The sequence below is a fragment of the Nymphaea colorata genome, chromosome 12 (assembly GCF_008831285.2).
Source record: "Nymphaea colorata isolate Beijing-Zhang1983 chromosome 12, ASM883128v2, whole genome shotgun sequence".
Taxonomy (NCBI): Eukaryota; Viridiplantae; Streptophyta; class Magnoliopsida; order Nymphaeales; family Nymphaeaceae; genus Nymphaea; species Nymphaea colorata.
The window spans coordinates 22,057,117-22,081,131 of NC_045149.1; the positions used below are offsets into that span (position 1 = coordinate 22,057,117).

At 40.2% G+C, this 24,015-nt stretch overlaps 3 protein-coding genes across 5 annotated transcripts; 2 read left to right on the top strand and 1 right to left on the bottom strand.

The window, feature by feature from the left end:
• The first annotated feature begins 4,857 nt into the window (after positions 1 to 4,857).
• Positions 4,858 to 11,991, top strand: LOC116265768 (transcription initiation factor TFIID subunit 4b). 3 transcript variants are annotated; one of them, XM_031646656.2, is made up of 16 exons: positions 4,859 to 5,229; positions 5,350 to 5,464; positions 5,670 to 6,262; positions 6,369 to 6,464; positions 6,571 to 6,681; positions 6,784 to 7,593; positions 8,403 to 8,426; positions 8,497 to 8,627; positions 8,749 to 8,836; positions 8,951 to 9,086; positions 9,197 to 9,252; positions 9,349 to 9,405; positions 9,609 to 9,752; positions 9,860 to 9,919; positions 10,020 to 10,269; positions 11,607 to 11,991. In XM_031646656.2, exons 1-16 carry the CDS (start codon positions 5,191 to 5,193, stop codon positions 11,789 to 11,791), a joined length of 2,895 nt encoding a protein of 964 aa, XP_031502516.1. In that variant the 5' UTR covers positions 4,859 to 5,190; the 3' UTR covers positions 11,792 to 11,991. The 3 variants fall into 3 exon arrangements, with proteins under 3 accessions (XP_031502515.1, XP_031502516.1, XP_031502514.1); XM_031646655.2 differs by having other exon boundaries at positions 4,858 to 5,229; positions 6,571 to 7,593; positions 8,509 to 8,627; XM_031646654.2 differs by having other exon boundaries at positions 6,571 to 7,593.
• Positions 11,992 to 14,391: 2,400 nt separating this feature from the next.
• LOC116265888 (putative glycerol-3-phosphate transporter 4) lies at positions 14,392 to 18,348 on the bottom strand. The gene is made up of 3 exons (XM_031646865.2): positions 16,337 to 18,348; positions 14,966 to 15,514; positions 14,392 to 14,872 (listed from the first exon to the last, which is right to left on the bottom strand). The coding sequence occupies exons 1-3, from the start codon at positions 17,421 to 17,423 to the stop codon at positions 14,835 to 14,837; spliced, it is 1,674 nt and encodes a 557-aa protein (XP_031502725.1). The 5' UTR covers positions 17,424 to 18,348; the 3' UTR covers positions 14,392 to 14,834.
• Positions 18,349 to 19,417: 1,069 nt separating this feature from the next.
• On the top strand, positions 19,418 to 23,020 carry LOC116265196 (50S ribosomal protein L19-1, chloroplastic-like). The gene is made up of 5 exons (XM_031645741.2): positions 19,418 to 19,639; positions 20,015 to 20,362; positions 20,499 to 20,585; positions 20,721 to 20,854; positions 22,718 to 23,020. The coding sequence occupies exons 1-5, from the start codon at positions 19,616 to 19,618 to the stop codon at positions 22,824 to 22,826; spliced, it is 702 nt and encodes a 233-aa protein (XP_031501601.1). The 5' UTR covers positions 19,418 to 19,615; the 3' UTR covers positions 22,827 to 23,020.
• The last annotated feature ends 995 nt before the right edge of the window (positions 23,021 to 24,015 follow it).

The following is a 24,015-nucleotide window of genomic DNA, read 5'->3' on the forward strand; positions in this document are numbered from 1 at the left end:
CAGATGTTATTCCTCTGGACTAGGTGTACTTTCAAGTTGAAGGGAGTAAATGTAATTTCACCAAAGTCTTGATGGAGCTCTTGACCACAGGAACAGGGACAAAACAGAGGGGGCTTTGCATCTCACCCCGGCAGTGTCGTTCCCTCCCACTCGCACAAAACATATAACACCTTAGAAGTTTAGTCCTGTATCGAAAATTGTGATGGATCTTCAAGGGCTTATAAAGGGAGGCCATTAATGAGATGATTGTCCTGGTTCCTAACCTTATTAGGATTGGAACCAAAACTGTTAGGGGGCGGGTTGGGATCTATCGAACCAGGGGCCCGAACCCAGGAGTGAGTCGGGTTGTTACAGAATGTGTTTTTCAAATTAAAATAATGTCAATTCTTGTGTCACATATGGAGCTCATAGGCAGCCACTCATTGGTTCGATGTGTATTACCCTGCATTGTGCTAACGTGGTGAAAAAGTATACTAGTTGATATACATTGGGACTTAGCAAAAGAAAAGGAAAGCCACATGCTCTCACTGGGACGGTAACACAGCCATGAACCCTACCAGTAAACTCTACAGGATAAAAAAAATGCCACATTTTCTTTCAATAAATCAAAATGCTACATTCGAGAAATGCATGGAAAGTGACTGAAATTGTCACCATTATGTGGGATACGATACCTTCACCATAAAGCATCCAAACCACTTAAATACATGGAAATGGCGACGAATTCTGGCCCACACACCACACATGAGTCAAGTGAGCTTGCAGGTTTGTGCCCATAACTTATGGGCAGAGACACAGGGAGAAAAGGCAGAGAAGCTACACTTCCATGTCCTTCCACCACTTGCCTGATGCTTGGCTGCCTCCCTTTGTCTCTTGTGAACTGGGTGCAAATTATTGGATTATGGTTTTGGGGTTTCAATTTTACTTGTGCTTGATCTTATCAGAATTTGATTTCTTATGTATTTAGCTTATCAGAATACTGCCGGTCCGAGCCAAGAGCGGAGCCACATGCATGCTTGTTGTGTGGTCAGTTGCCCACATGGTCCCACAAAGTTTACTTATTTATATATTGCTTGTTCATAGCCATTTACTTGTTCATATATTTTTCCCACTCAGTCGTTTATGATATATATATATATATATATATATATATATATATATATATATATATATATATATATATATATATATATATATATATATATATATATATATATATATATATATATATATATATATATATATAGGTGTCCTTGGATCATCTTATTAGGTATTTAGAGTGTTTAAATTTTTTCAAATTAGTGCCCTTAGCCAAAAATTTCTGACTCCGCTGGTGGTTCATGCTCTATGTGGCTCATGATTGTAAGGAGGTCCCTAAAATGCTTAAATTTGTATCAGCTATAAAAACTTTTTTTTTTGCACTCACCAGCAAGAGTTATACTTTGCAAACTTTAAAATATAAATTGTGCAATCTGAATCAAAGATCCAAAGCTATTTGAGATCATTAGGATCTTAGATCCATAGATTTAAGGTCAGACCACCTCCCATGTGCCCTCAAATTTGATGTTTTTGCAGAAAACTAAAGATCTCAAATCTTCTTTCTCACATGGTAGTAAAATCTGGTGTTTGTTTACTCCATGAATCTCACATAAAAAGGATCTTAGATCAGCCTTGGATCTGATATTCGAGACTACCAAATGCACCCTAAGGTTCAAACCAACAGATTATTTGCTTCCTTTGATTCCCAAGAAGAAAGGAAAAAACACACATGATTGAAGCGGTTTTGTGAAACTAAAACTAAATTAAACCATCTTTTTATTTGAAGAACTTTTCTTAAGTGGATTCAGGCTCACATTTTCTTACTTGCTTTCTTAGATGACAACCCCTCTCCCTTGTGATTGGACTTTCATGATCTCTGTGATTTCCCTTGTAATATGGAGTCACTGGTGTATCCAGAAATGTAAAATAGGAAGTTTATTACTACTGTAAGGTTGTGAACATCAATGTGCGCATCTTGTAATAACTCACACATAAGACTGTATAAATGACTATAAACTCGTCTATCAGATGGCCTTTATGATCTGCGTTTGACAAGATGAACATAGCTTTCAGGATCACTTAGAACAGTGATTAGTTTCATCTTGCAGGAGAGTAATTGGTTCAGAGATGTGGGTAGGGACTCTAGTTGTGGTGGATTCTGTAGGCCAGGCATGGGATCTCGAAGAAATTGGTTGACAAGAGTTGCAGAGGACAGAGGATCTCAAAGTAGGAAGGCATTAATGTAGCTGCTAATGAAGATCATGGATTATCCGCAGCATATCCAAATGAGGAAAAAAATGGTGACACACGGCAACTGCCAAATGCAATGAAAGTTATCAAAATAAGATTACCTTCATGTGAGATCTCGATTGTAAAATACGAGGGACTTGTGCTATATTGTCTGTAAGATCCATGGGGGCCTTCCATGGTGTAAAATCATGTTTAATGATTTTATTTTGTTTTTCTTTTATTTTCCCAGCACAGATATCTCTGTTAAAGGAAGATGGATGCTCAGATCTATCTGCAGAATTTCTTTTCTTTATCATTGCCTGCAAACTAACTGTAGGTCGGTGAAATTTGTTCAATCATGCTGCCACAGCAGGAAGCATCAGGCTATGGATTTTGATAGAAACAATGATCAATAAAGTCACAGGAGTAGCTAAATAATCTTGCGCTAGAAGAAAGCACTGACACGATGATTTCACTAGTCGAAAACACAGTGAATCAACAGCAGTACAAACTGATGCGACACTGCACTGTCCACATGCATCTGCGAAGTTCTCTCTTAAAAAGCTACAAGCTGGAGCAAACGAATTCAACATGTCAGCCACAACTCACCAAGTCCACAACTTGGGCGACACAAGCGACTAACCTGCCAATGCAGCACATAATGAAGAACAGATTCTTGCATGTGAAGCATGCAACAAGAGAAGAAATGCCAAATGACATGGATGATTGGCATAGTGTTAATATTTTCGGTTTCCACTCCTTTCAAGTTCTCTTCTCTTTTGGAACATATATGTGATGAACCGCTGTCGTTGCTGCACTGTGCACCTTATCCCAGAAATTTGAGCATCCTTATTTGTGTCAAAACTGTAGGATCTCTCTCTCTCTCTCTCTCTCTCTCTCACGCACACACACACACACACATAGTGACCACAGAATCATTCATCAAGAAAAGAAAAAACTAATCTTCTTTTGAGAAAACTCAACACAGCATTGCGATGGTTGCAGTAGAGAAATTTCTACTTGTAGACAGTAGCGGAGCTACGTGTGGGCTGGCGTAGGCCTCTGCCCACGCCAGCCCAATAAAGCTCCATGTGAAAAGGAGCTTCACATGCGGAGCTTCAAGGCATGTTTTGGCAGTTGCCCATGCCAGAATTGGGTCGCACCCCACCGTTTTCATCTGCCTCCAGCCGAGGTTACTGCAAGCATCTCGTTCAGGGATTTTCGAGAATTCTAAGCCAACACCGAAATCGCTGGCGGCAGGCTGCGGGGTAAATGTCTGAGAGTCTGGCATTTAATCGCTTCCGTCTCCTCCGCCTCTGCTGCTTCTGACTCCTGCTTTTTTGTTTCTTTTCTTAACTATTAGTGGAAAATTAAGAAGAAGCGGTGAATCTGATAGCAGTAGCACTTAACGTATAGGATTTTCCTGTAATGAATTTCAGTTTTCAAATTTGTCTAATTTATGAAGGATTTTTGTTTGGCGATCTAATCACACTTGAGGAATGAGGAGATCAAAGCTTCGCCAAACATCCCTCAATGTTTGTTCATTTTTACATTAATATCTTTAAATATTTGCTTTGTTCTATATGTGAGTGCCCCTTCGTATGTGAAAATCTATGAATGGGTGCCCCCTCCAGAAAACTTGTCTGGCTCCACTGCTTGTAGAGACCAGGGAAAAAAAAAAAACAGTAAGCAGTAAGACTAGAAGACAAGGAGCAACCTTGCACTTCTCATGGGTGTGGATCAGAAACAAGGATTTTAGAAGACACCATGGTATGAACACCCACTTCACAGTTTTTAGGAGAGAAAACGTTAACATCAACTTCGAATTTTTGCTTCCTGCAACTTCTTACCACCTTAAATTCTTCACTGTGTGCTTCATATTGGCATGCAATGTACTTCATCCCATGGCCGATAACCTATGTCTCCAATTACTCGCCATCAATTAGGATCACCTCCACATTGATTCATGCATGAATCTGCCATTCATCAAGGGAAGGTAAAAAAGATAAGCTGTGGGAAATCTTGCAAAAATGTTCTTTTTTTATTAAAAAACACCATTAAAGTCTAGTCTAACAAATTATCAATTTAGTGTAAGTTTTGCATCAACCCATTCTTAAGATCATATCAATAAGGTTAGATTGCAAAAAAAAATTCGCAATATCTTCTCTTCCTAAACAGGCGTTGTTGTCTTCAAATCATCGGACATTTATTCTACAAAGCAATTAAGAACACCGGGCAGATACCCAGTACTATTCCACACAGTTGCAAACTCAGACTCAAAAATTGGAAAATTAGATTTTCGCTTGGCTCCATACATTGTTGAATAATTTATATTTAATATTATTTTATTATTATATATATATAATTATATATATTATCATTAATTATATTTATACATGATTTATATTAAAAACATGTCTTTTAATATTAATTGACTTGATCCGAGTCGAGTTGAATCAAACCCGAGTTTCAGACTTTTGAAGTAGTCGAGCCGAACTCGAACCGCAGTTATGGGCTGCGGCTTGGCCCGCTCGAGTCCCACCCTGAAAAGCGGTGCGTTACACAGCCAGTCGAACGAGGGGCACGTTTTGTAGTCGCAGGACGGGCAGTCTAGGTTATCGTGAGGCGTCCTGTTCTGGTTTACGTTCATTTGGGGACTATAAGACGCGAAGAACTGGACGTCCCGCCCCTGACGTCTCCAACCCCCATCAAATGCCGCCAACATCACAGTCGGCAGCAACTGCCCGATTAACCGGCAACGAGCCAACGTCCGCCTCCGCAAGGATCCGCAGGAGCTTCTCTTCCCTTGCCATGAACTTTGGGCGACTCCCCTCGAACAACCCCTCACCGTTAGTTCTCCGATTGTAATCCATTAACTTCTCTTTCGTTCATTGTAGTTGGTATTGTGAATAATAAGTCGCCATGGATCCTTCGATCATGAAGCTGCTTGAAGAAGACGAGGTTTGTAAAAATTTTGCTTCGGTCTCTTTTAGCTTTTCGTTCTCATCAATCGTCGGGGCCTGTCGTTTTTCCCTTTTTCTTGCTTATGTTATTTTCTGTTGATATGGGCTTCGTGTTTAGGACGAGCACATGCATTCCGGGGCAGATGTTGAGGCGCTCACCGCGGCGCTCAATCGGGATATCGGAGGCACGCTCTTACCTCAGACAACCACCTGTACGGTGGAATCTGATCCTGGTCAGGTCCTTCTTCCTGTTTTTCGTGATGCCCATCTTCTATTTCGTGTTGTTTTTTGTTAGGGTTTGTTCAAGTTGGTTTTCGAAACGTCAATGAATGATACCCTGTTAATCCTTCCATCTCTCCAATATCGATTAGATGAATGGTTGCACCACAATTTGGTTTTGATTCGATCATTAAATGCATTATATTGCCAACTTTATAGGTGCCTTGTCCCATGGTGACGCATCCTCGCCTTCTCTTTCTTTCGGACAATGGCAGCAATCTGCACTAGAAGAAGAAAATGTCAAGCAAGAGCATATGCAGGAAGTGCATCAACTCCAGCAAATACAAGGGAAGCACCCATGTGTAATGGACCAATTAAAACATGGGGAAGATGCAAGGCCTCTGGAACAGAAAAGTGGTATAATCTCATCAGGTGGTGACCAACCTCTGTGTGACCAGAAGCAAGTTCAAGCTCAGGATCAAACTTTACAACCTGCACAAGGCCAGCAGATGTCTGTAGAGAATAATCAACTTTCCGGGAAATCCTCTGGACAAGGAATAGAAAAGGAAACCTTTCAAAAGGGTGGGCAATACCTTAAATCACTACCATCTAATGCACAGGATGCTGCCTTAGGTAACCAACATTTGCACCCTGTGAGTACTCAGCAATCATCTGCAGTGGCACAGTCAAGTAATCCGAAACAGCCTTCCAAGCCAGGAACTATTCCTTTTGCCTTGTTGCTTCCAGTTTTAACTCCTCACCTTGACAAAGACAGGACCATGCAGCTACAAACACTTTTCGTCAGATTGAGGGTCGGCATTTTCATCCTATCTGTTACTTATATTTACTAATTTTTGTCTTCTATGACATTTTGATCAACTGTCCATTACTCTGTTCTCCCTTACTGGCTTTGCTCAGAAAAATGAGGTTTCAAAGGAAGACTTTTTAAGAGTTGCTAAAGACATAGTGGGGGATCAGATGCTCAGAAAGGCTGTCGAACTAATGCAGGAGAAGGCAAGCTATAGAATTTTTAGAAAGTTATAGATGTAACAGCTGTAAGTGTTATATTTGACTATAGAACTGTTACTTCCCTTTCACATTTTTCCTGCACTCATTGCAGCATATGCAGCTTCGGAATTCCCAGAAAACACCGAGAGGTCAATCTAGGTATCAATTTCAGTCTTCTAGTCCCTTGCAGGATTCTGGTCTTTCTGGTTACAATCATCCACAGGTAGCCGAGACTCAATCATCATCACAAATTCATGCTTTACCTAATACATCCCATAAGAGGTTGCATGATCAACAATCGAAAATCCCAAATGTGCAAATGCAGGCAAACTTATCCCTTCCTGCTTCTGAAACCACTGCTCAGAAAGCTAGGCAGGGTACCGATCATCATCCTGATAGACAGGGAGTCTCTTCAAATCAAGCAGTCCCTGTTAATGTGGGCCAGGTTATTCAGGAAACAGAATCCTCGAAGGTCTTAGTGCCATCTGTTGATCAGCAGCACCAGCAGCAGCAACAACAACAGCAACATATGCCGTTCCCACAGTCATCGTTTTCAATGTATGGGGGAACAGTGGCGAATTATTATTCATATGGGTTTTCTATGCCATCTGTCACTGCACAGGGAGGTCCTGCTAAGATGCAGGGACAAGATCCTCAAGTTCGACAAATGGCAAATTCCCAAGGAATGGCTCCACCTCAGTTACCATCATCTCAGCCTTTGAACCTGAAGACTGTTCCCAAACATGACCTGCAAAGTCCCAGAAATGAAACCAAGAGGCCACAAAGTGTATCACACCCACAGATAACTGGTGTGTCAGCATTTCAACCAAATCCAAGCATGTGGCAAACTAGCTTGGATAAAGAACTGAAGATTGGTGGACTGCCATCGTCGTCACACATGAAACAGGAGACTAGTGACCATGTAATGGACCATCAACACAAACCTTTTATGTCTGGTCAGGGGACACCTTTCAGTCCAATGAACATTGACTCAGGGAATTCAAGTCATGGTCCCATAAAGGAAGAAGCTTTGGAGAAGCAATCTGGCAGGGTAAACTTCACGGCCGCTGGAAATGTTCTCCCTGCAAATCCATTTTCAAGCTCCTTGCCAACACATCTAGAACATTCAACACAGGTACATCTTACTCGCATTTTAGACTGAAAGTGAACATGATGAACCAGTTTGCTACATTAGGTTTGTATTTTGTTAGCATATTGATATGTTGTCCACCTTTAGACTGCTACTGTAAGATATGTTGGAAAGTGGGGGCTGTCTCTTATGCAAGAAGAAAATTTTGCATATCCGAAGCTGTCATAAGAAAGATATTCAACCCAAATGGTTTTGGTTGTATCTTGTAAAACTGGATCCAAGGACTTTCTCTCATTAATTGTATAAGCATATCATCTAGAAACATAAATATGGACAAAAAATGTTGTACTGATTTAACATTTGCAAAGAATGCTCTCACCACACACACAGACACACACATGCACAGATATATACACAGAAAATGCTCTATTGCCACGTGTAAATGTACATGCAAAATGCTTAATTGCTGTATAAACTGAAAATGTTCCGTGTGAAAAATTTCTTTCTCCCGGGAGTTCTCAAATGAAAGTTTCTTTGGCTTTAAAAGCTGTTCATATGAAAATTTCTCTTTCTTGCAATGGTAGAAAATTTTTTGGTGGATTCTTTGTAATGTAGGTTTTGACTATCGTGAAAGGAAGTGCTACGACGGTACAAACCTAATCCATGATATGATAGAATAGTGTAACTAGTGTTTGTATTTCCTCTGTTTCTGTTTCTACAAGTGCTTCATTTATTAACTTACATGCAAATGTAAGTTGGTAGTGTCATTCAATAGTTATGTTCCAGCTAATGTCTGATATTATGGATATGGTTTGTTTGCAATATTGTTGACCCATATCTTTCTTCTCTGACAGAACGCACCATCATCTGCTGCTACGGTAAGCCTGGATTTTTCTGTTTCTGGCATTTGGTCAGTGTGCAACTCATTTTTGTGTGACCTAAAATCAGATACACCTTCAGACTTCTTCTACACCTGCGCCTCCAGCTGGGAACACAAATGCAAGGGCAACTTCGAAAAAAACTTCAGCGGGGCAAAAGAAGCCACTTGATGCTTCTGCTTCTCCAACACAACTTCCCACGTAATTTTTTCTATTAGATGTCTAGGCAGTTTTACCACTATCATTTCAACAGGAATAACAGCATGGGTTTAGCTTGCTAAAAGTTTTCCCTTTTCCCTTTTTTTTTCCTGGCATTGTGTAGTAAAAAGCAAAAGACATCTGGTGAATATCAAGATCAGAGCATTGAGCAACTTAATGATGTTACTGCAGTCAGTGGCGTGAACCTAAAGGTATGGTACTTGTTCTATCAATCTCCAATGAACTGTTTTCTATTTCTTTATTTCTAAACATCCTGAAATAGTCTCAATCTGCTTCTCATAAAGGAAACTTTCTTTTTGTTGTAGGAAGAGGAGGAGCAGCTGCTTTCTGCACCTAAAGAGGAAAGTCGAGCTTCAGAAGCCATGCGACGGCTTGTACAGGAAGAAGAAGAGAGGCTAATTTTACAACGGGATCTGTTACAGAGAAAAGTAGCACAAATCAGTTATAATCCATTCCTTACATAGATTTCATGTCTATAATAATTCATTTTTGGGTTGCCTCAAGCGACCATCTTCTACAAAATATAAGCTTGACTTTGTATCTTTTTGTAGTGGCCAAATCCGGTATAAAGAATGCCAGCAGTGACGTTGACCAGTGTTTGTCCATGGTAAGATGATAGTGTATTGTGCCGTCCTATTTCATGCTTTAAATTGTGCTTTCATGCTTAAATTGTGCTTATCATCCTTGTCTTTCTTCCATTTAGTGCGTCGAGGAATGCCTACGAGGATTGCTATGCAAGCTCATTAGAATGTCAAAGCAGGTTGGTTCATTTAGTTGTGGATACATTCTTCTTCCAACCACGTTTGGTTCCCATTGTTTTTGTGTTTGTCTATCCATTGATTCTGTTAGCAATTAGCTGGTGGGTTTATTGGAGAAGACATTCTCTTCTACTGGTCTGTTCTATATATCGCCTCCATTAAGGTTGTCTGATCGACTTTTAGTCTTGCATTTGTGTTGTTATAGAGGGCAGATCTTGAAAGGGGGAGACACAAGGTTGTGGTCACTTCAGATGTTCGGCGACAGATTCTGTTAATGAATCGGAAAGCAAAAGAGGAACTGGAGAAAAAACATGCAGAAGAAGCTGAGAAGCTACAAAAACAGAATGAGGTTTGTGTCTCTACAAAAGCTGAGAAGCTACCTAGTATTTAGTGGTACTGTGGTACATTGTGATGCTTCAAAACTTAACAACAGAAACTCGTCATGTCTTAACATAGGCTGAAGGAAACACTGCAACAGATACAGAAAAGGATGACGGCCGTATGAAATCAGTCAAGGTATTCACTTTTTCCTAAGAGTCTCAAGTCTTATCCTATTCTTTGAGAGTATATGACATGCAATTTGTTGGTCCTTTATCACTTTTGTCATATGTGTCAGGTAAACAAGGAAGAAGATGACAAAATGCGAACAACGGCAGCAAATGTTGCAGCCCGAGCAGCTGTGGGGGGAGATGACATGCTATCAAAATGGCAACTCATGGCTGAACAAGCAAGACAAAAACGTGAAGGTGGAGTTGATGGAGCATCTGGCAAGGATGTAAACCGTAAGGCCTTGGCAATTTCTGCAAAGGCTATGAGCAGCTCCGACAATCACACTGAGGGCCGAGCAACCTCTGGTACAGCATATGGTATGTATAACAGTTCAGTATCTTATTTTTGTTATACTAGGAGCTTACAGAAGGGTGGTTACTGATCTGTGATCATGGTGGGTTGCATATTTACTTATGCAGCAGCAGGTGGATCCGTTATTTCTTTATCTGAATCTCCAAAAAGACATTACGTCTCTTCAACTATAACCCTAGTCTATCTATCACAAAAACTTTTGTGGGTCTGAACACACATAAATGTTGAGGATAATACTGTCATACTGTGAAACTGATTTTGACTTATTGGATGCCAATAGAAATATGCCTTTCAGGGGCTATTGAATCTTACAGTTTTGCCTGTTGACAAAAATTGTGCGGTACACCCATTTTGGCTAACATTTGAGATACTTGCTGTTGCCTACATTTTTTCTTGCTAAACATTAGCATAGGCAAAACTTTTGTGTTTTGGCCATCAATAAGACGGCCCCTTAGTACCTCAGTCCTCAGGCATGAACGTCAGTCTAAAGCAAATTTCACATGATGAGATATCCAAGACGGGTTCTAAGAAAAAAAATATTTGTTGGTGGCAAAGAACTTGTTACTTGGCTTGGCTCTTATATCTAGAAGATGCAGTAAAGTCTGCCAAAATCATTTCAATAGTAGAATTGTCCAATTTCCTGATGATGATAATTGCAAACTGGGAAGAGATAAGATTGGTGCAGGATCATTTTCTTGTGACTTAAACCAAACTCCATTTGAGGGTTCTGTAATGGAATGGGCATGCAATGTTGCACCATTTTCATGCAAATCCAAACTTATGCAATCATGCATCTTTTATGTAATTTTAACCACGCATGTGATTATCATATTTCAGAAGTTAGAAACATGTTTTTGTATAAGTTCATTTGAACATGTAGATAAATTTTTATGTAACTTATAAAAATTTTAAATATTGAATTTTTTGTTCTTATAAAATCCTGCTTATACAACATCCTTGGAGTTGGAATATGAAGATTTATCCATGGTATTGAAATTTTGCAACATTGAATTTTTTGTTTTCTTGAAATCCTGTTTATATAGCATCCTTGGAGTTGGAATATGAAGATTCATCCAGGGTATTGAAATTTTGCAAGTAGTTGAAATTTTGTAACTTTAGAGTGGAATTGCGTAGCTTTTGGTCAACACTTTGCACGGTCAACACGTTACACTCGGTTTGTTCTTTTCTGCTTAACAACATTAAGGGTGATGATTAATTTATCTTTTAGAGTTCTTTCATCCTTCGTAGTCATGGTTTGCAATGGTCGGACGCCATTGTGCTGCTTCTTGGTTATCTATTACTCGTGCTTGATAAAGGTTTTCTCAATTACCTGGTAATGCAGGTGTCAGAAGTTATGGGAGGAGTCCCATTGGAATGGGTCAAGCCAAAATAGCAAGGACCATCTCTATCAAGGATGTGATCTCTGTTCTTCAAAGAGAACCTCACCTAGCCCAGTCTACATTGCTTTACCGGTTGTATGAATGGATGCCTAACGATTCAACGGAAAAAGCTGGGGAAACAACATGAACATCGGCTTTTTTGCACTATGACTCCTGCCTCGCCGATTAGCGTTGTGAAATATTCCATGGTGCATGTAGTTTTATAAATTACTGCATGTCTCCTGCACCATTAGTACAGGAGTCCTGTTAAAAAATGTAACACTACAGTTACTGATCGTGATTGTAAAATGATAAGGAAAGGCCATTGTCGTCTTATTTTGAAATCCACTTACAACTATTGTTTGCAAAGAATAGGTTTGACCTTAATATGAAAACGAGGTAGATGCATATTTAGATGCAATTTCACATTTAAAAGCTCGGGACCAACTTAAAATGTATGTTTGCTATCTGTGTATAGGCAATGCAAGTGCTTTGGGATAAAAAAATCTCACGTTCAGTTGACTGGATTTTTATCCGACAGAAAAAAAAAAAAAGGAAAGAAGGTTACATGATTTCATGTTTGATTTTGACATTTTTTGTCATGGGGATCAGGCTTTATGTGCTTAATTCTGTAAACAATGATTAGAACATGGAAGTTTCTTGTGCATATGCTATTCTTTGCTAATTGAAAAGAAAGGAACTTTAACTTCCCTCAATCCTTTCCTAGGAACTGTTAAAAACTTTCAAGGTAAAATTGCCATGCAACAATGTCACGAAGGTAAAACCCATCTTACCTTCCCTCTGTATTTTCTAAGGGCGGGCATCGGGCCGGCCCGGTAAAGGCTGGCCCGATCCGGCCCGGTAAAGCCAGCGTTGCTGTATATAAAGTTTTTTCAGCAAACGTTATCCCTCAATGCTGGTGGAAATGTCCCTGTGGGAGTATTGTTTCTTGAAAAAATACTTTCCATATATGAAGTTTAAACGCGAACAGAAAATATGAGGCTCGCTTTTTAACAGAACGTTTTTTGCTTGCAACTACTTAAGATGGTCCTCCAAGAGGAAGAACGAAAGTTTGGGCTAACTTCAAACTCAAACTTTGATTAGACCCAGAGGAAGTATTCGATAAGATCATATATTTTGGAATACGTCGTACTAAAATACATGTTCCAAGATCCCCATGATTAAGGACGGTATGAGGCATGGCCCCCAACGGGTAGTCAGGGCCCGAACCATAATTGGCCGGTCCTGGGTCTAAAACTTGAGACTTGGGCCTATGAATGGACAACATGCGAGTCGAGCTCAAGCCACATATTGCTCTACTTGTCGACTCGAGCTCAAGTCAAGCTTTATGAGACAAGCTCGAGCTCAACTCATTTAAACCCGTGCCACATGATTCATATATCTTTTTTAAATGAGAATGGAAACGACAAAAAAAGGTGTTAAAATTCATTAAAAATTACCAACATGCCCCTGAAGATTAATAAACAGGGAAGACACAAGCCAAATTCAGTTTAAATGAGTTGAGCTTGTAGTAACTCACCACCTCTTGTACGATTCGAGTTTTAACTCAAGCTCGACTCATTTATTAAACAAGTCGAGTTATACAAGCGAGTTTGAGAATAAACAAGTCGAGCTTACCCGACCGACTTCTAGTCAAGCTTGAGTTGGTTCAACTTGTTGTGCATCCCTACTTAGACCTATTGAAGCTGGGCCAGGTCACAGCTGCATAGCATTTCATCTATAAATTCAGTAGTTATTTATTGACAATTTGTACAAGTTCCGAGCTCTGGAAAGGCTTGAGGCAGCCAAGAGTTAGTGTGGAACTCACTCTGGTGACAATGTTTTTAGCTCTATATAACAATGTAAAGAGATGGAGTATTGATATATATTGAATCATTGTATTTCTCTAAAAAAAATTAACTTTAAATGGATAGTTATAAGTTAATAATAGCAGAGAGAAAAAAATATGTTCTTCATCATCTTCCTAACTAGTTCGATCTGACCCAACCTATTTAAACTGAGCTGGCTGGGCTCTAGACAAACTATGGGGTCTGCTCCATTTCCTCTCGCCTTACCTGTGACCCGATTGGTGAATTGTATTTGCTGTCTGGTGCTCAGCCGCAACCATGATCTTGCTTCAGAGAACATGGTGTATTATGTTGATGAATATGAAAATAATATCCTCAATCACACCATAATCGAGAAATGATCATCAATCTGCAGCATGCTCCATGGAGTTAATTCGTCCTAATGCAACGAAGACAACAAGATTCAAACAGTTTGGGTTTGAGTTAGGCATAGTCACCGCCATTCAACGGATTGATCCTATATGGATCAGAGTCCAGTTCAGATGGCGGCGGAGACAGAAAACACGTAAGAGATTCTTTAATAAAGAAAAGTTAAGATCGAAATACATATCAACTTGAACGATGCAGACTTAGTATAGACGCGTGCCAGTTTATCAAGATTACATGTCCACTTGCGTATGAATTTCAACTCAAGTCAGATAGTCCATGCCCTTGTTCGTTTTAGATCTTATGACGGTAAATCAATACGTACGAGGAATACGTGCGATGATAGAAGCATTCCTTCAGTAATGATAAAAAATATGGGGAATTTTCCCCTGCCGCTTTAGTTCTTCCTGTAATGACACCCTTTCAAACAGGAAATCTTACAGTAACTTTCATGGGGAAAGCAAAAGTGATAACCCACTTTTTTTCTTTTTTTCCTTCAGAATGGACACGGCTCTAAAATAAGATACATCTTCTTGAACAACAAAGCGCCTCATGAGAGCTTATTACATTTATGGTCTGAACAATTTCATGTTCCTCTCTCCTCAATACCAGCAGTTGTCATGCATGGTTGATGCCACTTCATTAATAGCAGTCGGTTCGCTGTGGCAGAATTCATATCCATTTCTTTTTTATTTGCCTTAACCATTTAAGTAAAGGGAAAGAGGAAGTCCTGAAACTATTCCGAGAGGCTTCATTTGGAGATAAAGAAGGAACATCCTAGACAGACATTAAAGCTATGTTTCCCACCCTGAATGACCAAAAATACAGACAAGAACCAGCAATGTCCAAAAGTGGGCATCCTAAAGTCCTTACACCATGGAGATTATGCCTGTATTGCTGCTCACATATCTTCATCGCGGGCCTGCGATTGTTTAGCTAATCCGAGACCATTCTGGCTCACCTCTGCTCCCTCAATAAAGGTTCAGATGCAGAACCTGCAAAGCAGTAAAGATAGGATACGAGTCGTTAGGTGAATATTTTCCATGTCTACGAGTGTGTGTATGTGCGTGCAGAAAGAGAAGAAGAACCTTGATTTCCTTGCTGGTTTAAGTTTTCATCGTGCCCTGACTTTCCATAGATCTCTGTAATTTCTGTCATAACTAAACGGGACAAGAGAAGGCCAGCAACAAGGGCCCCAAAACTGAGCATTGAGAAAACTGCATTCCATCCTTTTCGTGAGAGAAACCCAGTAAGAAGAGGACCAAATGCAGCCCCAACCGATCCAGTACCATCGATTATGGCGGTTACTGTTGCAAGAGCACGAGAATTGCCCTTAAGAGAACTATGAGTACCAAGATCCGCTGAAACAGCAGTAGTGATGAGAGCATAAGGCCCATTGACAAACAACCCAGCAATCATCATGAGTACTATGTTCAAGAACCTTGAGACATCACCATAGGCTCGGTATAAAAGAAGTGAAGGGATGGCCAGGTACATAAAGCTGGCTGCAGTAATAGCCCTGGCCCTAAGCCTATCGGATATATGGCCAGCAAGAATCCCACCCATGATTCCACCAACATCGAACAGTGCTGAGAGGTTCCCTGCAGACTTCACTGACATGTATTCTCCACCAATGGCTGCACACAGGAAAAAAGAAAGTATTTTGTCATCCGTTCATTAGTCGATTATGTAACTAACCTACCTACATTTTAGAAATGCTCCCTATAGCTTGTAGTAGGGACAAGTTAGTTGATGTAACAAAATGTATTGGTTATTTCTCAAGCCTTGCACAAATGTCATGATTGTAAGATGCTCGCACCTTTTCATTAGGACAATGACCATACAGGTAAATACATGGGAAAAACAAGCAAACATCCGTCCTATACCAAAATGATATCCCCCTCCAAGTTTGCAAATTCGGGAAATATTAATCTAAGTAGAAACAGGCTGATCCTTGCAAATTATGAAAAGCTTGTACTCTAAATTTCTCAACAAGGCAGGACAGAAATCAAAATGTCGTCTCTAATTGCAGCATTTTGGGAGTCTAAAAGACTGAAAACCCAACGAAATATCTGAATAGGACATAAGCCAAAAGATGAAGCGAGATGCTAACATTTAATATGACCATGAGAAGCACAAAAAAGAAAGGATGAGACAACCAGAAAGCAGGCGTAGATACAGTGAAGATGGACACCAGAAGAGCAGGTCCAGGACACACAAGCAGGTGCTGCCAGTTTTAGAGACAGCTTTTGTATCCCAACGTCAATGGGATCCAGGCCTGTTGTCATGTGTAAAAAAAGATATTCCAAGCAAGCACATACTGGGCTTAACCTTCTCAGGCGGAAGCCCCATAAGGGATCTAACCGAGCTGCTCCTAGTGTCCACCCATACCACTATGCATTTCCATAATTTAACTCGGGGAGAAAATTTGTCTGGAGTGTTGAGTATGAGAACCATACCAGTTTGACTCAAATAAAATGGTAACCAATAGAGGAATGTGTAGGCCACGAGCTTTGAGAAAAACAGACACATGGCAAAAGGAATTACTCCCGGAATAAAGCATGCTTCCAAGATCCCCACGGCGCTGCTTCTACTTGCAGAAGCTTTTTTTTCCTTAGCTTCAGGATCAGCCTTACCCTTCTTCACAGCTGGAGCATGCATCTGCCCTTCCAAATCTTTAGCATATATTTCCCTCTCATTCTCGGAGTTGCATAAGTGAGGGCAAGCAAGCCCAACGTCCTCAGGATAGGCAGCTAAAAATAAATAAACAATAATGCCACCACAAAAGATCAATGCGCCAGGCAGTATAAAGGACCAACCCCATCCATACTGTAAAACACAAGCAGCAAGAAGAGAACCGGTAATATTTCCAACTGATGTATGAGCATTCCAAACACCCATGATCAGACCTCTCTTCCTTTTGCCAAACCAGTTGCCGACAACAGCAACTACAGAAGGCCAACCAGTTGCTTGGAACAATCCAGCAGCCATTTGCATTAATATGTAATACAGAAAACTGTGAACATTCCAAAAATACCCCATCCCAAAGAGTCCCACAAACACCCCACTTCCAACCATTCCAATGGCCAAAAACAGCCGAAGATCCAGTGTGTCCCCAAGGTGCCCAGCAACATACATTCCCGTTGAGTAGAACAGAAGAAAAGCAAGGTCAATTTCTCCCAGTTTTGCTGTCCCATCTTCTCCATTGAACGGTGCCCAACCATCAGTCTGAAGCCCACGGGACCCTGCACTTTTATCAGCAGCAGAGGTGAAATTACCAACCAGGCCTTTTCTTCTGACAAAGATTGGGCCTGCCGGCCATGGCACAAATTGGTCATCACGTGTATGGAAGCTCTGGCTACCACCATCTAAAAGGGGCTGAGGATCCAGAACACTCTTCACAATACTGGTAGGTTTTCTTGAAGCATGATAGCAGGCGTAAGCGATAAAAGTGAGTATCAGGACAAGGGTCCGATAGGTGCTCAGGCTCCATCTTGAGTTTGTCACATCATTGAGCAACCTAGCTCCTGGGGGTGGCCCTCCCATTTTAAACTGTGACTTCTTAAAGCCTCACCAAAAGACCGGGGAGGAGCAGGTTTTCTAGAATAGAATAAACTCACAACCAGCTGCTCAGTAAACACAACGATGAAATCCACTGAAACCTCAGAGCAATCACGTTCACTATCGTTTAACGTGGAAAAATATCTCTTTTTGAGGACCAAGCAACTATTATCCAAGAATGTTTAATTCACTAAAACACTCAAGAGACCACCATGAAAACAAGAAAAGTAAGAGAAGATACACCTTTCCTCTGTAAATGTAAGATAGAAACGAAACCGCCACCACCTTTTAAAGACCATCAATTTCACTAACCCCCAAAAAGGTTTCCTTCCACAGCGAAATTTGGAAACGCTATGTTCGTCAAAGTCGCCCCTGAAACAAAAACTTTCCAACTAACAAAGATTGCGCTCCAACAAAAACGAAATAAGCACCATCTACGTAACTTCTACCCAAAATGCAAAAAATATATTCGTTCAGAAACTGCTAAATTTCTACACTCAAACGACATTGATAACTCCTCCAAGAAGAGAACAAAATCTGCGAAGCCCCCTCGCTTCCACCAACATCTACTAATCAATAACCAAACCGCAACCGATGACAACCCACCAAGCACAATTCTCCTAGAAGACACCAAAAAAAAATATCACCTAGGAAAGAATGATGCCAGTTGAAGACGAAATCGCAGTGAACCGCCTTCTGACGATCATACAAAACCGGAGGACGCGGTCGCGCCGGTGGATCAGAAGAAAGCAGACAAAAGACGAAGAACAAGAAGAAGGCGACAATGATGAAGGGAGGGATGATTCACGGATTCCTCCGTGAGACACGACGATGAAACGGAGCGGAGGAATGGGCGGACCTCGGGCGGTGCTCATGGTGGGGAGCCGCACATCCCGCACGTGTACGCGTGGCTCCAAAAGAAAGGGATACGGATGCGGCCACCTGTCTACTACCCGCCAGTTTCGAGACCAAAGTTTTCATCATCAATTTGCCCCTCGACTTTTTCGATTAATATAAACGGTTCCTATTCTTAATTGGCTTTGTCTTTATTGGATTTCGCCACTACGCCTTAGAACTGAATTCTAATTCCCTAGCATAAGATCTAAAATGTTTAGCGATGAGGTTAAATTTATCGAAAGTCAAAAAAATGTTATCATCAAATTTGAGTTTCAATGAAAAAACTACGGACGTTTGAAAATTAAATCCCATATTAAGCATGGTCCATAAGACCATAACTATATAGCACGTATTTTTGCATAGACATGTTAGATAGAGCTTTGAATGCTGAATAAATTTTATTCAAAAATAGAAAATTAAAAGAAAGGAAACTCGACCTGTTTCTATTGAACAATACCCAGTATCAAATCCAAAAATATCTCATTCCATCTGAATCACCCATTCTAACTGATTTTAACAACAGTTGTTCTCTTTTCACCCTTTACAAAAACTGTTTGACTGAAAAAATGCCTGCTAAGAATATGCATTTGTATGTTCTGTAGAATATGTTTGATTTTCTGTACCAAGCAGAAACGAGACGCCTGTTCTTAGCATTTAAAGATGTTAACAACTTTAGGAGAAGTTTCGCCGTGTTTGATTCATTGTGAAAGGTGGATGTGTGACGGTTTCTGTCCCTTCTCTCCTCCTATCATGTCAAAAGCCCTATGAATTGCGAACAGGTTCAAGTGTCTCGTGTTTGTATCGATTTCTGGCTGCATAAATTGCACAGATTATAGAAACAGCGGATCAAATGTTCTCTGTTCAGTTCTAAAAATAACTTAACGAGTTTTGTCCTTAAATTGACAGCCCAAATCTTACCCTGCAAATTCAACTACCAAGAGAATGAACACAATCTTCGTCAATTCTAGTGGACTGACCAAGGCGGTGCACCAACAACAAATGGATTCGAACCCTGCACGACTCATGTGATGACGGTTCAGAGAACGAGTAAGGTGAATGGATAAGGTCCCCTCAGTTTCACGCTCCTTCTCGGTTGCCCATAAACTCTTTCGAACGGCTAAGCCGGTCTGTCTTAGGCGTTCTTCTTCCATCTTCGTTCTCGTGGACATGGTTAAGAAGAGAATCCATTTATTGGCTTCCATTTCGCAATCAAGTTAGCATTCTCTGGTGTACATTTTTCCTGGGCAGTCTCTTCATTCTGAGAGAGGAAGAACCTTCAAATGGGGACGCAGCTGTTGAGCCAGGTTCTTCCTTCCTCTTCTTCTCCTTTTCGAACTCGAGCATTGATTCTTGACCTCTTTTGCTTTTTCTTGATTGGTCCTTTGTTAGCTTGATTTTGTTTCTTGGGTGTTGTTGAATCCTCAAGGAATTCCTTGTGTTTGTTTCGAAATGGAATGATTTTTTCTTCTTTAGCTTCGGCATTTGTCTTGGCCTTTCTGCACAATTCCTCCAATTTGGACGATTTTTTCCATAAAATTGGGAAAAGAATTGATTGGTACTTTTCTGGTAGTTTAAGTTTTTCATTCTTACATGTTTGGGCAGGTGGTCTAGTCCAGAAACATAAAGCATAGATGGCTTTCCTTCAGCTATTTCCTTGTTGGTGTTCTTTTCCTCTGTAGGTTAATGGTTTTGTTCACAAGACACCCGCGCCATACTTCGCAAAACCGGCCATTTCCTTGGTCCCATCTTCGTTGAGCTGCCGAGTGATTCCCGGTAACACGAAATTTCTGGGGAAGCGTGTTTCATTGGAGGCATCTAGTTCGAGAATTCAACTAGATTTAAGAAGCAAGAGATTTGTCATTCGTGCACAATCTGAGTCGGAAGCAGCACCAGTATCTGAAGATGATGGTGGCTCGCAGGAGGTGCCTTCTTCGTCAGGAACGTCCGTCGCAACCCTGGAGCCTCCGGAGGCCGGTGCACAATCTGTGGAGAGAAAGCCCAGAGTTAAGCTGGGAGATATAATGGGGGTATTGACTGATGTCATAGCTTTTGCTTTTGTGCACCGCGTAGCTCTATTTGCTGATTGATTCTCTTCTTCCATTGGAATAGGCACAGTTTTTTGGGGTTTTCTTAGCAATTGATTTTCGTCTCTTGGATATATAGATTTTGAATAAAAGGGCTATTGAGGCTTCGGAGAAGGAAAGGCCCATCCCTGACATCAGGACTGGAGATGTCGTGCAGATTAAGCTGGTAAATACCGAGCTTTGTGAGCATACTGAGTTGGGGTTTAGTATGTTGATGCTTGTTGAACTAAACACATGATTTTTTTGTGATAATAAGTTTACAGCTGATTTGATGAAGATGATCTGGTTATGATAATTTCAGGAAGTGCCAGAAAATAGACGCCGAGCATCTATTTACAAGGGTATAGTGATGTCAAGGCAAAATGCAGGAATCCATACGACGATTAGGATACGAAGAATTATTGCTGGAGTCGGTGTTGAAATCGTTTTCCCCTTGTAAGCGCTCTTGAGTCTTATGATGTGAATAACATTTACTTCTAGTTGATGTAGGAGCATCAGTTATTGTTCTGATTCCTTTGTGTTGGTTTAGACTTATTGTTCATTAGGTAGTGATATTGCTTGAACAAGATTTCTGGAAGTTTGAACCTTAATAATTAATATAACGTATTTTACCTTTCAAAAATTCATTCAACACAGATCTTTCAGTGTCGTGATTCATATTTCAGGAAGAAACAACAGAATTTTATGTCTTCAGGCACGTCTAATCCAACTTGCAGTGCAAAGGGTTATCCTGTCTTGCACAACCAAGGAGTGGCGAAACTGTGGTTATCGTCGATGTTACTTATTTTTATGAGTGGTCGTCCCTGTTTTCTCTTTATGTGTACTTTGATGCTTCCATAGCTAAAACTTGAAAAAAAAAAGGGAAAAAAAATTGCACTAGCTGAAATGGTGAACCAGGTGAGTGAGATGTTAATATGCCATATGCATGTGTGTGATTTTCTCTTACCACCCTGCTTTTGTTACCTTTTTCTTTTTGACTTAAGGGAAAGGTTATAACTTCATAAGCTACTAAATCCGAACGATGATTGACAAATTGACATCTTGGGAAGCAGTCAACAAGAGAAAACACTGACTTTAAGGTCCTTGAATATGAGAACATTCCAAAACGTTCAATCTAAATAGGAATATCTTTTGCTGTCAATTAATTTATAGTGGTTAGATAACTTAGATTAACCTTAATTATAAGCGCCTAAATCCAGACTAACCATAATTATCGCTTCACATTATCCTACGTAGACTTTTCTGTCACATGTACATTGAACTTGTCGAACTGTTAGCTTAGACTTATATTATTCGGGTGCATATATATATATATATATATATATATATATATATATATATATATCAGTTTTGACCTTTCCTTCTTTCACATGTAATTTCGTGAGCTTGCTTTAGTTTCTGACCTACCCAATGAAAGATATATCTGCATTTGGATCACTTATTTGGCCGTGTTTTAACATGAACAATTGTACTATAACAGTAAAATTGCTTCATTTTTTGTCTATGCTTTTTTCAAACCCTAACGTTACTGTTAACAAGGACTACATGATTCTTGTGCCTCTGATGCTTGCATAAAAGCTATACCTCAAGATCTTTTTCCTTCTTCTCTGCCTTTTCTAGTATGTGAGCAGAAAGATGATGGTTAGATGTAGCCTGTAGGTACTAACTAGATTCAACCTAAATTAGGACTTTAACTATGAGACCACGGCTCATGTACATGCTAGATAGGACCAACCACTTACCATATTCCGGCACTTGGAAGAGCCATCTTTTCCTTAGAGCAGAACTCGTTATTCCTAGTGTACACATTGGAAGTGTCAATCTCTCCATTGCAGCGGTACTTGTTATTCTTGGTGTCGTCTCACATCCTTGTCGGACCTAACTATCCCATGACTTAGATGTCACAGAATAATCTTGGATACTAGTTTCACGGTACCCAAGTTCCTACAGGGTCATTTTATCTTGTTCTAGTTATCGCTGAATTGCAGCATAGGATGTGTTCTAATTATTCTAGCCCTTTTTCATGTATAATAGTCTATCCACATAGTGTTTTGCTTTATTGCCTTTTTCTTTTGTACTGCATTGTAACAAGATTTCTTCAATTTGGTCTTTCATTTGAAGTTTTACAGTAGATCACCATTAGATCTCTCCTATCTCTGAAGCTAATGCTCTTTTTGGATTTAATCTTCTTGAAATTGTTGCTCATCATGGGCTTCTTGAACTAGATGCTGAGGTTCTTGGAACTTTATCTGTCAACTTTCTTGCATGCCAGGTATTGATAATGCTGGTTTTTTTCAGATACTCACCTAACATCAAAGAGATCAAGGTTGTGAGCCATAGGAAGGTTCGGAGAGCAAGGTTGTACTACTTGAGGGACAAGTTGCCTAGGCTGTCAACTTTCAATTAAGTCTGCTGCAAGAAAGGAAATGAGATCTTGCTTGAATACTGTGCCTGTTTATGTTTAGTGACAAAGTTGCATAATTTTTCATGTGTACCAATTGCTGCTAGAGCTTCATCTCTGTCCTTGATGTTTGCCATCAACATTGATGTCTTTCCTATCACTCATTTTTCTTGTGATTGGTTAAAATTTTGCTTCTTAGATCTCTTTGACCAGTGCCACTCTGTTCTGTCCAATATGGTGTTTTGCCGGTTAGAGTTGCTTCATTTTAGCGAAAAGTTCTTGGTTTCACTCTCCCATGTCTTTCCCGCAATAGAAGAAAGCAAGCAACCTGCTGCATCCTTTGTCATATTACAAGTGGATACTAAATCATTGGCATAAAGGAACTCATGATCTCTTAAAACTTCCTTGGATAATTGGATATGCGATTCTCTGTTCCTATCCCTGTTCCCTTTTTCCTGGTTGACCGGAAATTTTTATTTCATAAAGCCTCTATTTTGCATGTAATTGGGAATGCATTATAAAGACGAATTTTCACAAATTTGATTGGCAGCCCTCTTCGAGCACTAATGCGACGGGAAAGAGACGGAGCCATTCAATAGTGTACAAATCTTTGTACCCTTCTTTTGTATATTCTTTCTGTTGTCCTCTCTTAGATGTCTATTTTTTGTCAATGAAAAGTTGGGGTCTTTCTACGGGCTTACGTAGCAAAAACTCAGAAAATCAAAATATTATTTGGCACTTTTACAAAACTTAGAAATCTAATTCTGATTTTGGAATTTGTTAGATTATCTGAGATTATCAAGTTGTTTAGTCCAGTGCCCTTCTGGAATAGGAATGATGCCGCCTCCGGGGCGATTTTAAGGTCTCCTAAGCATCGCGGCTTTTTAAATTGGCTGAAATTGCTGGGACTCACGGAGGGTGCGACTTGATCTCTCTCGGCCCGTTTGCATTTAAGAAGCATGTCCAAACTAATTCCGTATACTTGTGGATGCAAGAAGCGTCCAAACGAATCATAAAGTGTACGTTTGGATTCAGTTTGTTAATTTGTTCAAGTGGCTCACCTGAGTTCTTTGACCGAACCGTGTCATGTTAATGGAATGAGTGGTGCACTTCAACTCAATTTACTGAACTGAAGCTACTTCTTCTTGCAACCTAGTAATCAAGCTTTCTTCCGTTTGATGCAAACACCCTTTAA